The sequence below is a fragment of the Eutrigla gurnardus genome (assembly GCF_963514095.1).
Source record: "Eutrigla gurnardus genome assembly, chromosome: 9".
Classification (NCBI taxonomy): domain Eukaryota; kingdom Metazoa; phylum Chordata; class Actinopteri; order Perciformes; family Triglidae; genus Eutrigla; species Eutrigla gurnardus.
The window spans coordinates 11,594,948-11,608,825 of NC_139923.1; the positions used below are offsets into that span (position 1 = coordinate 11,594,948).

General features: G+C 39.2%; 1 protein-coding gene across 1 annotated transcript; it reads left to right on the forward strand.

The window, feature by feature from the left end:
- Positions 1-1,846: 1,846 nt before the first annotated feature.
- Positions 1,847-12,799, forward strand: LOC311018033 (AT-rich interactive domain-containing protein 3A-like). Its single transcript, XM_084016770.1, has 9 exons — positions 1,847-2,063; positions 2,774-3,400; positions 7,635-7,709; positions 7,809-7,881; positions 8,780-8,963; positions 9,686-9,933; positions 10,055-10,324; positions 10,422-10,511; positions 11,352-12,799. Exons 1-9 carry the CDS (start codon positions 2,037-2,039, stop codon positions 11,480-11,482), a joined length of 1,725 nt encoding a protein of 574 aa, XP_083872896.1. The 5' UTR covers positions 1,847-2,036; the 3' UTR covers positions 11,483-12,799.
- The last annotated feature ends 1,079 nt before the right edge of the window (positions 12,800-13,878 follow it).

Genomic DNA, 13,878 nt, shown 5'->3' on the forward strand with positions numbered 1-13,878 from the left:
CATGTATTTTGGGATCATTCAAATAGTTTGAACACTCTTTGGAGTCATACACTCAAGTTGCTTTAATTGAGAGGAAAGCAGAACGTCCCTTGTGACGGTGCATGTTGTCACTCTGTGAGGACGTTCTTGTGAGAGTCACATTTTGCCACCAGGGAGCAGCGTTTTCACATGAATGTACAAATCATTCTACTGTATTCAATATAGATTACATCTGTTTTCATTTCAGGGAAAATTTACATGCTTGTAAAATAAATGTGTTCAAATGAAAAATGGTGTAATGTTATTATCAATAACTGGAATATTGCCCCATGTCACTACATTTTTATTTAAAAACATTTCTGAGGCGTGCAGTGGGCTTGTATTATATGGATAATATTTAAAAATTGGCAAGTTATTCTTATTACCATGAATACTGCCTATTTGCTCAATGAGCTTGTCGAACATTTTTCTTTTGCAATTTTGGAATGTGCCCAATTAAGTGGTTTTTCTAGCAAAACCAGTGCAGTGTGAACGATTCAGTCAAAGGTATTAAACTGTCATGCTCTCATGTCCCTTTCGGTGTTATATGCTGAAGGAAGGATAGGACACAATTACTTGATATAACAAGCTTTTTTTATCAGTACCATTCAGCAGGTAAAATTTAATGTTGGGCTAGTAAATCTAGTTACTCACTGGTGAAAAATAATGAAACATCTTTTTTACTGAACTGATGGTGGAAGTATAAGGAACAAGCCATCTTGCGTCCTACTCTGTTGAGAGTTGCACATGTGTAGTAACAAGGCAATTTATTTATTTGTGGCAGCAGGTAAAGACGGTTTATGAGGTGAAGCGCAAGCATTCCAATTATCTTGCTACAGTTTAGTTGGTGCTGTCAGGATGTAGCTGAAACTCCAGATGAATAATTCAATATTAAACATTTAGTTTGGTCTTTGTTGTTATTTGAAAACTGCTAATGAATAAAACAATTTTGAAAACATTAACATTGATGCCTTCAACAGAAAAATAGGAGAAGCTGCTATAAATGATTGTCAATCGCATTAGTTACCACAATGCATCTGGTCCTACTCCAAGCCACTTTAAAACACATTTTAGATATTTGAGAGGAATGAGTTTGGTAGCCAATGCTTCTCTATGTGAATAACTAGTGTGGTTTTTTTCTCAATTTAAGTAAAGTGTTTCTCTCAAGCTCAGGAAAACAAATATTGAGCTCAAAAGTGTGAATTCAAATAATGATCTCCAATCAGGTCATGTCAACAGCATCTGCCTTGAGTTTGTCACATATTCTATTGGGTTGTTCAAAAATAAAAGCATTAAATGGTGACCAATGGTGCCAAATTGCAGCCAACGTAAAAGTCAAAAGCCGTATTTCTCGTTTGAGCTCCAAGATATGAATTAGCATTGAGTGAAATAAAGTTGAGCTGACTGAAACACATTTGTTAAAGCCACCGTGAGGATAGACAATAAAGAAAACGTTTTGGGGGAAAATTCTAAATTCTAAAGACAAAATGTGCTGTGAAATGTAAACCTATTAAACAGTGTAGGAGAAGGGTTGTAGAGGTCAGACTGGGTCGCAACGTGAATGAAGCAGCTTCACACTTAACTCATGTTTTGTCATATTTTATTTACGTTATTTCCTCAACGACCATACAAGTGTGTAGGATGATTGCCACGGTGGGGTTTGTTTGTGAAGTGGGAGGGTATTCCACGGATACGCAGCGAAGAAAACCCACTTTTTACGACCTATATGCACGGGGCGGGCCTTTCATTCATGCGAGTTGGGGGTGTAGGCCACTCAGTCAAAGACAATCAAAGATGTTTGAGTTTCCATGCGCAGTGACCAGGGAGGTAAACCGCAGAGCAGTTTTACCCCTCCTCCAGTTCCAGCTCCGATCACTCCGGCCTTCAGACAACGGGGGGGTTTAAACCTCGGTGTGTATGTGAGGGATATTTTTCTGTTAAAGAAAAGAAACTGGTCATGCGATGCGATTTATTTCCGCCGGAGGCAAGAAGGAAAAACTAGACAAGACCTGTTGGCGATGATGGATTACTCGAAGGCGCAAATGGTGAGTGTCGACGACCGCTTTGGTTGCGCTCCGACTCGTGTTTGTTACAGTAACAAAGCAAATGGCGATTAATGTAGATGTTTCTCCACGAAGGTTTGCTCTGTGACGAAGTAGCGTTCGCTTTATTTATTCGTTGTTCCCCCGTGACTTTGAGCCCACTACAGGCCACGTCTTCGCATGTATCGGCCCTGTTCAATAATTTATATTTCACTGATTAAAACCGAATGATTTCGATGACTCGTGAAATAACCTAATCCCAACCTTTTTCATATTTAAGTAGCTTTTAACAAAGTGAGGACACAGAAAATCCCTGGGAGGAACATTGTATATCCTCCTGTAATTAATTCTCAATTTAATTAATGTGTGGTGTATAAATATTGTCTTTAGCCATCAAGCTTTGTTTCATTTTAATCCACCATGGCTGTGCTACGTGGGGCCAATTCAGCCTCTCTTTTAAAACAAGTTTCACTTTAATTGACTATTTGTTTGTGGCCAAAACATATATATGTACAACTCATGCAGACAAAACACCAAGTATTTAAGCAACAATTTGGTTAAAGTTTATTTTTTCTTCTTTTAGCCTTCTTATGTGTTGCATGCAGTTCATTACCTACACCTCCATGTTATTTTCCACCATATAAAAGCAAAAACACCTAATCAAAAAATTCTCAATTAAGTAGTTGATTTGTATTTTTTTTTCTTGTCCCCAGTCAAGCTTATCAGAGGAGGGCAGTTCAGCTGGCTGTCCACAGTCGGGTCACGCTGGAGTGAAGCTGGAAGCGGTGATGGAGCAACTGCAGAGACAACAAGGGGCCAAACTGGAGATGAACCTACAGGAGAAACATCTTCTTCACGCCCAGCTCCTGTTTGCCCAACACGCTGCTGCAGCGAGAGCCTCCGGCTCCAGACTAGAATCTGCATTATATGGCAAAGCAGATGGACAGACTTATCAAGCACCTCAACACGCTTTGAGCAGCCATCTCAGCAGAATAGATCCAGATGGGGAAGATGAAGACTCGGATGAGCCTGAGGACAATGATGAGATGGAGGAAGACAATGATAATGATGATGATGATGAGGAAGAGGAGGAGGAGGAAGAGGCGGGGGACGGGCCTCATCAGCAAGCGAAGCAGCCTGAACTCCAGCAGGTTGCAGGCTTCCCCTTCGCTCCTTACCCTACACCTCAGTCATCTGCTGTGAAGCAAATGTCTGAATCTCCGCCTTCAGCAATAAAACAGGAGAATGAGGAGAAGGAGCTGATGTCTCCTGCAGGCCAACACGCATTCACGTCACCCAATGGCTTTGCTGACTGGGGCTATGACGAGCCATTTAAACAAGTAAGTTACCCTTTCATTTCACTGCCCAAACAAAGCCACATCGTTTTTCTTCACTTTTTATATATATTTTTAGGGAATGTTATCTCTAATAAATTACAGATGCATCAAATCCCATTGGGTATATCATAGATACATCTGTATCTCTCCCCTGGTGTGTGTTCTAACTCTTATTTAATGTTGACTTCTTCCTGCTGAGATTCAGGCTCACTGCCCATGAGGGGCAAAGGGTTGTTTCCTATTGGCAAGATGCCCAAAACTTGATAGTGTTTAATTACTGGCCAGGCCAGAGATATCTCCTTCTGTACTCCACCTCATGTCTCACACTTTTGATCATGCGTCCAAGCTAATTGGTCTTGGCCATGGTCCAATCCTGTTCAAAGCAGCCGGTTCAGGCCTGACAGGGATGGAATTAAATGAGAGCAGTGGTTCAATGAAATAGCACCATACGTGTGTTTGTGGACAAGGTTGGCTTCATGGGTTAACTGCTGTAAGGAACTGCTGGGTAGGGGGTGGACTTTTCACTCATTATATAAGACGGATCTCCTTTAAATAAGACAAAGCATTAGGATGTTGGAGTTTTCCAACAGATATGTTGGATTACTTCTAGGAAACAGAAGGTCCCTTCAGAGATTTTTTTCTTTACGGAGACCAATCTGATTGGTTCTTGTGTGTGTGTGTGTGTGTGTGTGTGTGTCCCTTGAAAAGGCCCCACTTCAATACAATACATTATGATTAATGAGGCCTGTGACCAGAGGGACAGCTGGGTTAGTGCCTTGCAGCATACCAGCAAACAGCTACCCATAAAGTTTACTTACAGTAGTTTCAGGGGAGCAGAATGGGCTTTTGGTATTTGTTAACAGTTTGACACAACTCGTGTTCATTATTTAGAGCATTTATTTTATGCTTTTCTTTACATTTGGAGTGAAAAGTTGCTGCTTCTCTACATGAATCGACAAACTTATGTGTTCATTAGCCTTTTTTAAAACAATTTGTTTGCTCTGACACCTCACTGTTGATGAAGCTCAGTGGATAGCTTTGCATAATTTAGCCGTCGCTTGGCAACACAACGGCAGCTTAATTCAACTGCAAGTAATCAATACATTATATGGCTACTGTAGTGGGAATTGCATTTCCTTTGTCAGACCTGCACACAACACCCGGAGCAATGAGGAACATGCATTCTATTTTAATGAAAGCATAATCACGGGTTGTGGAAAGACCTTAATTGAGTGTGTAAGTGTGTGTTTTTTCTCAGAACATTAATTTATAATTAGAATAAATGTATGTGAGGCGCTTCCTTTGACCCATTTGTGTCGAGATTTGGGTGGAATTGCTTTTGATATTCAACTTAATTCTATTTACGTATGTGTAAAGTTGGTTAAAATGACATGTTTGTCTTTTTTACTATAAAGCAGATCGATATAAGTGCTAAATGCTGTGAAACCCTCAATCCATGGAGAAATACAGCCTGTATTCAGAAACTGTGTCTTTAAATGAGCCGTCAGGATTCACCAGCAGTTGTGATGTCACAACTGTACAACATATGGACCATTTTACAGTTTAAATGTTAATATTCTAAATGTGTCCCAGTTAATTTCTGGTTGCATTGTATGTGAATGACATCAGCTGACAGGAAGCAAACATCGACTCAAGCTGTTGCCTAGCAACGAAATTCTATTGAAATGCACTTAAATGGAGCGGTTCCGACAGAGGGTGAATTCAAGTATATTCAGAAAGACATCATAAGAAAACTGTAGTTTATTGAACATTAAAGCATGTAAACATATTCTAGTAGAAAGCCAAAGTACAATATGACCCTGGACATTCAAATAATATGTCTCTTTTTAAGCTAAAAAGCATGATAGGATTCTTTATCATTGCTGGTTTGTCGGAAACTTTAATGAGCCTAGGCTTGGCAAGCTGTTGTAAAATGGTATGCATCCTATAACAAGTCATAAAGTAAAAACATTTTTTTTAAAAATGCTCTCCACTTTGCTTGAAATGTAGATTTTCTTTTAAATTTTTTAGTATTGTTTTTTTTTTTTTTAAGAATTCATTGCAGATCAAGACTGCAATTGGTAAAAGGAAAGAACTGGTTTGTGGCATGCATGTAAATAAGGTTACTATTATCTTGAAATGTGATCTCTTGCATGTTGCTGGTGGCTGGTTGGAAGGATTTACTATATTGTAAACTTCTGCCCAGCCTAAAATCGGCTCCTTCTCTTCTATGTTTTCTTGCAGTCGCTTCATTAATCAAACATCTTTGAAGATGTGGACATGCTGTACAAGCCTCCCCATGCTGGGCAGCCATTGTTCACTCCTTGTGTGCGGTCTCACTGTCTGCCCTTAAATGTAGCGTGGGCGGGGATAAAAGGCCCCTGTTTGCTCCCAGCCCCAGTTCAACGCACAGCAAGGGGCCAGATAAATTATCTTGACTTGTTCGGGTGACTAAAGGCTCAATAATTTGATTTGGATTAAACATTTGCTCCCCCTGTGGATACATTGACATTTGGAGAGGGATACTTCGCTGCGGCTCTGCTGGAGCAGCCCAATGATTATAATGAAGCTCATTATAAGAGGCGGTTTCCGGCTAGTGTTTGAGTATTTCTAATGAAGTGTAGTTTTTTATTTATTTATTTATTTTTTATCTTGAATGGTTAAACAGACATTACATAGGCTACATTATTATTCCGTGTGTATTGTAATTTGCATGAACCTGGTCATATAATTTGAATATAAAACCACCTAAAACCTAATAAAAAGTAGCCTTTTTTAACAAAACAAAAGAAACCTTTTCCTGACCTACATACTGAATACTATCAGGATTCCCAGGGCTGGATGTGTGAAAACTCTGTGAGCAATTAACTGAAAGCTCTTTGTTATTAGAGCCACAGTAGGTCTCACTTGCTCATCAATAAGGGGGGAAGGGTTTTATTTCCATTTCACGGTGAAAAGACTGGGAAGTTTATCTACCTTCACATCAATAAGCCTTCTGCGAGGGGAGTAGAAGTCCTTTATTAGAAATTCTAAGCTGAAGCCATTAGATGTGTCAATAGCTCTGCCACCCCAGTGGCAGTTTTATGTGTAAAGTGGATACACACATTTTTACTGTTTAATTATGTAACACTATTTTATCACCCATGTTGTGATTCAGAGTGTGTGAAAGTGTGTAGAGCAGTTTAAACAGCTGGATCAAAGTAATGGATAAATTGTTTAAATAGTAAGGAATGACTGAGATGCGATGATTTAAAATTCAAATGACCTCTGATAGGGCTGAGGGGGAACCTCTACGTTACAATATCACGCAGCTGTTTGTGTGTAAGCATTTTCAGTTTGAATAGTGTTTTTACTGTAAACATGGGGTGAGTTACAGTTGGACCGGAAGCCAACAATTTATTGGTCCCCATGTATTTTGTGTTGTGGGTATAAGCCCCCAGTTCACATGGAGTTGCCATGAAGAGTCGCCTTTGTTATGAGGGAAGACAATAAAAAGACAGAAACTCTCTCATTATTTTTATTACCCGCAAGCACGACAATGGAAGCATTTAGCCCTGTCGCACACAAAAACATGGTTTGTTGTCGAACCTGCTTGTTTTAATATAAAACATAAAACAAGAGCTCGAACTGAATGGTGTGTGTGTGAGCTCTCATAAGCAGCCAGAAAGCAAAGCAATGATAGAGGTCTGAGAAGAAAACAGTTTGATAAGCTGCAACAAGATCCACAATAGTCCTTAAATTCATAAAATGTATATGAATAAGGTTGGAGGGATAATAACATAAATGACATCATCTGCCTAATGTAATTACAGACCATTCTTCAGAATATTCTACCAACCATACTTGCAGCTCCCGGTATGCGTCAGCAGGACAATAACATCTCAGCAGGCTTTTCCACACAGTTGCACACACACTGCCCTCTACTCACATTTTTAACCTTTAACTGTCATGTTAAGGGGGAGGTGATGGAGGAATAACATGTCACATTAAACTACCAGCATCGGACCTTTCATTAATCTAACTTGTTACTGTTCCCAGCTTGAAGCAGACAGAAATATAAGATGACATTTTAAATTTAAATTTTATTGAAAGGTCACAGATAAGTACAGATAAATAGAGAACAAATCCTTAGAAGTAAAAATAAGAATACAAAGAAAACTGGAAGCCATACAAGAGCAAACTCAAAATGACACCATGACAATGTGGCTGATGTTTCTCTGTATGATTGCATTTACAGAGAGGAAACGCCATCTGGGCTGAGGAGAATGACGGAGGAAAAATAAGAGGAGAACCATCTAGAGACTTTGCCAAGGTCAGCAGATTGAATGTAGGCCTGTGAAGAAAATAGCTGAAATAGTCTCAGACTAACATTAACTTGCTTGTTGCTGATGAGTTTGCTTTTAACTTGCAGCTTTATGAACTGGATAACGACCCACAAAGGAAGGAGTTTCTTGATGAACTCTTTGTCTACATGCAGAAACGAGGTAAGAGTCAGAGCCTTCAGGTTTTACAAACAGCTCTTCTTTTTGGGAGTGGTGAAGGGAGATCTTTGCATTTTGAGCATCAAATTAACAAAAAAGTGATGCTTTTGGAGGCTTTTTTAATGTCTATGTTTTATTGTGGCTGACTTTCAAATTCTACCGCTTTGAGTGAGCTCAATTGTTTTGCCTAAAAAAAAGGATTTACCCCTTTAGCGTGTTTTTGTGTAGAATAAACTAATTTTAATTAATTTTAGTTAATTTTCAAATATTGTGTCAATAGCTCTGCATAACGGTGTTAACGTAAAGACAGTTATGCAGATAGATTTGCCCAATGAAAACAAATCCCAGACAGACAGAAGTAGGTGCAGCGGGACAACGTTGTGTGCCACAGTCGGGGTCAGTGTGTGTGTGTGTGTGTTGTGTGCGTCTGCGTCTGCGTGTGTGTGTGTGTGTGTGTGTGTGTGTGAGACAGACATGTTCATCTTAAGCAGGAATAAATCTAATTTCTACAACTGCTTTTAGCCCCTTTGTGTAATTGGCTTTATTCCAAGCCGGTTTGGATGGGTTAGCCGTCAACCCTGTGATTGGCAGACGCTGCTGGCTGTAAAATCACCCCTCCCCCCACGTGCTCAAATCAATGCAGCAACAGAGCTGCTGTTGTGGAATTGCCCCCACCCCCCACCCATCTGAAATAAGCTGAATTAGAGAAGTCTATCCACACAGATTATAGATGCTAAGCCATATTACCTAACATTAATCTCTGGCCCTCAGGTGCATAAATCCAAATATACTATTTTCCTCCTTGTGCTCTTACAAGAACACTCTTGCCTCATGCCAACTTCTCTGAGGGAATTCAAGAAAATGAATACACTTCATTGTCATTATCCTCTCATTAATTCAGGAACGCCTGTGAACCGCATCCCCATCATGGCGAAGCAGGTGCTGGACCTGTACAGGCTTTATAAGCTTGTGACAGAGAAGGGAGGCCTGGTTGAGGTTATTAACAAGAAGATCTGGAGGGAGATCACCAGAGGGCTCAACCTCCCCACGTCCATCACCAGCGCAGCCTTCACCCTCCGCACCCAGTAGGTGTCCCTCTCATCCTAACTGGAAGAATACAATGTGTCATATGAAGAAGTAGAGGCGCTGTTGTTGAATTCATATTTTGTCCAAATTTGAATTAAAAGTCTCTCTAAATTGGCTAAAATAGAACAATAATTCTAAGAAAAATTCCCAATAATTGTAATATTACCCTTTTTAATATTTTTACACCATTTTAGTAATGCTTGCATTACAGTATTACAGTAGTGTTAATTAATTATATTATATTATCAGATTAAGAAATATTAATCTATTTTCAACCTTTTTTTATCTTGAAGGCAGCTATGTAATCTACTACATAATGACAAAATGTAATTTCATGCGGCAAGAATGACTAAATAATTTCTCTAAACTCACTAGTTTTGTTTTCTTTCCTTCAGATTAAATTAGAATTGTTTTCTGTGTCCACGTCTACTTAAAATAGTAATCAAAATAATGTCAGTTTTAGCCTCTCTGTTAGCTTAAACATGGATATTTCAATCATATTTAACCCACATTTCTCAGTATTATTAGGTGACATTCTAAGATATGCTTAAGTAAGTAAAACACATTTTTCTTAACACTGAAAATATTTTCTTAATTATCAATAAAAAAGTATCAATGGAAGAATTAAATGTCTAATATTTTAAACCCAGATTATCTTTATTTAAAAAAAGGTGCTAATTTGCACCAGATCCTGAGACTAATGTGAAACATTTCCTTGCAGGTATATGAAGTACCTGTACCCGTTTGAGTGTGATAAGAAGGGTCTGAGTTCTCCAGGTGAGCTGCAGGCTGCCATTGACAGTAATCGCAGAGAAGGTCGACGTACCAGCTACACCAACAGTTTATACCGCTACTCCCCCTCCCCGAGCTCTGCTCCACAAGCCCTCCTCTCTTCATCCATGCAAACCACCCCGAACGGACAAAACGGCCTGAATTCATCTGCTAGCCCAAATCTAAAGAGAAACACAGGTAGGACACTATTTAAACCAATCCGACTTGATTTTTAAAGGATGTTTTAACTATTTGGGGTGAACCAGGGGGGGTTAAGGTACTTCCTAATCATCAGATTGATCTTTTTTTTTCCGATCAGATGAGATGTCAACCCCTGTAATGCCCAGCCGGCTGCCCATGGCTTTGGCCCTGGGGCAGCAGCAGCAGCTGGCTCAAGCTGTCACGCTGGAGCATTTCAGAGAGAGACTGGAGCGAGGGGCCGGAGGAGCTGCAGCCGAGGGGCCGGAGAAGAAAATGATGCGGATGGCAGAAGAGCAGCAACGCCTCATGCAGCAGGCCCTCCAACAGAACCTCCTGGCCTTTGCGTCTCACTTCAACCCCATGAACCTCAAACACAACAACGGACACGGTGGGTTGGCTTTGCCGTAATAATCCTGGTCCCGTCCTCACCTAACATGATTTTAGGAAAGTCCATTAACTGGAGGATTTTATTTTCTCTCCCACAGAAAGCAAACAGGATTTGTCTCTGAGTATCTCCACTTCTGGAGCAGCCAGTATCAATGTGTCTGTGGAGGTCAATGGCACTGTTTACTCAGGTGAGTAATTACATTTTAACAAGGGCTTTACCTTTTTGTGCTGTTTTTCAATTAATAAAAAAAGATGCAGCTCGGAAATATGTTTTATATATTTATTATAACTTAGATTATATTATTTATTTATTTATATATATATATATATATATTCTTAGTAAACTTTATTGTATATGGTGAAAGTGATGCACATTCTTGTACAATGTGAGATTGCATTTTATTTCATACTCACAACTAGAATCTTGGTTTACTCTGTTACTGTTTACTCACGCGTAAGAATAGTTCACCCAGCAGGCGTTTGTCTAGTTAAGTATCGAAACTTAAGCTAGCCCGGTTCAATCAGAAAATAATGTTAACCATTTATCTTAATGGTTAACATGTTATATCTTGTCTGTTTAATCTGTACAAAGTTGTGGTTTTGCGGGGGGTGCCAGACTATTTCATGGCTAGGAGCAGAGATTTTCACTGTTTTTGTACATATTAAACAAATGAGATATCATTTCAGTTCATTAGTGAGCTTTAAAGGTGGATTTGTTAAATCTGGGCGGAAGTTTCCATCTGTTTCTAGTCTCTATGCTAAGCTAAGGGGGGCAGCTGCATTTAGTTTACTGTACAGACATGATTGGTATCAATCCTCTCATCTAAACCCAGCAAGAAGTTATTCAATAATTCATTTTTTTGGCATTTACAAAATCTCAAACTATTCTTTTAATACTACTGTATTTACCGTCTTTTATACACACTTTTAATCTTTCTCTATTGCGTAGACAGTAGCCGTTACGGCCTTTATTCCTCTAAAGTACTTGATTTTAAACTTCATTCTTCTCTCTGATCTCTGCATTGCAGGAATGCTGTTTGCCCAGAAGTCTGCCGCTGCTGTAGCGTCGCAGACTCTCACAGGAACAAATGGTTTCAGCGGCATGTCGTCCTCACACAGTCCCTCTTCATCTTCCACTTCCTCAAAGGGACCACATTAAGCCTCCCTGCTCTCTAAAGCTGTCCTCATCTCATTTATTAGTTATTCAAGCAATATGCATACTTATCATGTCAGGCAAGAACTGTTTGAACTCTAGCTATACTGCTGTCCAGTGTACACCTCTAGTTGTACCAGTACACCTCTAGTTGTACTAGTACACCTCTGGTTGTACCGGTACGCCTCTGGGTGTACCGGTACACCGTTTAGCTGTACTAATATGCCTCTAGTTGTACTAGTACACCTCCTGTTTATTCACGCTCAAGCAGTGCAGACTTTTGGGACACTCCGCTGTAACACATGAGGAAATCTATCATTGTTTTTTGAATATTTTGACGGTGTAATGTACTTTAAATGAGTCTTGTCGAGGGGGTATTGGCGTATAGATTCAGATCATAGTTTACCTCTGTGCCTGTTAGATGCTTTTCTGTTATAACATATATTGGCATTCATGTCTAAAAAGGCTTTACAAGTTTGTTCAGAAGTGTCTACAGAGCTTCTTTGGGTGTCAACTGCTTTCATAGCTAATTATTTAACATCCCTGTAGTTTCCCGATTGCCAAAGTGGAGCTAATGAAGACCAAAAAGCCTTAGCTCAGTGTCATCGTTCCTGTCTGTAACCGTTTTGCTGAAGCCATTTTGTATCCCTCTTAGTAAACATTTGGTTTAACCTGAGAGAAAGTTCATAGTTGATGCTTTTCATAGCAGCTTTCAGGGATTAAATACACCATCATTTGCTAAGGAACTAGAGAAAATTGTTGCAGGTTGGTTGGATTTTTCTTTTTAATGTTTTGTATCGTTTCATTTCACTTTTTTATTTAATCATTTGGCTCGACCTCAAAACTACAGAACATTTATTTCACGTCAGCTTTGAATCAAAGGCAAAACTTGAGAGACGAGGTTTTGCTGGGAATTGTGTGTGTGGGATGGAAGTCATTCAACATTTACCTCAATCGACTTCCCATGTTGGTAAGTTTCTCAGGAATGTCCTCCGGACTCATCACTGTCAAACTGTATCTCATAATGTATTGCAGTGTTGTATTTGCATAAAGGCAGAGAATGTATCACTAATGACCTCAAGCTGAAGTGAACACTGAAACAGTGCTACCTCACTCTTCTAGAGAAATATGCAATTCTTAATGCAGCATGTGTTGATTTAGCGATCAGCTGAAATATACTGTATGTGGACAATCACGTAGACATGTCAATCATGCAAGCAAATGTCACTGTGAAATTCAAAAATCAAGGTTATGTTATACTCTGATTTTGGTCTTTGATTAATGTATTTCCTGGACACGTGGCGATGAGGAATAAAACATTTTTGTGTGCTGTAAAAAAACGACTCTTACTTAATTATTTTTACACAAAGCCAGTGTTTCCTCTGTGAAGCTCTCTGGCTTTTGTCTTTATGAACGTAAGTCGAAGGATCATCATGTTGCATAGAAAGGTTAGCTGTTCAGGTAGCAGCTGTATTTCACGTGGCATGCCTATGATTGTGTTCATTTTAGTTTTTAAAATAGTGTGGTCGTTTTTTTAGTTAATTATTAGTTAATTATACTATGTGTAAATAATCCCAGCTAGCTGCCTTTTTTGCCTTTGACTCCCTAATTCATCCTCCACCCATCACTGTCTTATAATAATATTATTATTTATTTATTTATTTTTCTGATGTTGCAATAATGGGGCTACATCCCTGTTGTACAATAACAATAAATTGACCATTGAACCTTGATTAGCTCTAGCAATTGGCGTTAGTGCTAGCATAAGCTAATTGAAAGGGCCATCATGAACGGTAAATTAAAAACAGTCAAGCTACATGTTAAAGTAGTGAACTGCTGGGCTTGGTCTTCATTATTACTTTCTCTAACACAGAGGTCTACACACCACAAATAAAATAATAATGAGTGAGTGGCCAGATGGGGGTAGTATTGCCTCTATAAAAGACTGCACACAAGTTTATGTGTAATATGCAACATGTATCGGTACATGTATTACTATTTTATTGGTCATCACGTCATCTTGTCTATTCTTAATGTCTTTAACCAAGAACCTGAACCGGTGAACAATCTTTTTTTTTTTTATTGTCCTGAACCTTTAACTTGTCAATTACGTTTTGTTCATAAGTAGTGACGAACCAATTTCACAATGTATTTCACATCAGATTATGGTTAAAAAGTTAAAAAAAATAAAAAAAATCAAGACATTGTGTATGTGAAAAAGGAAGTACAGAAAGAGTCTGTATCTGTAGTTAATTCCTGAACTGTGCAGCAGACGTACAACAGAGGTTATGCTAATGGAGATAAGTGCTCGTGGGTCAGAGGATGAGGGCGGGGGATGGGTTGCAGGATTTACTGTTGGGATAGTTATTCTATAGTGACACTGCTGGATTGGCATCTGGAAC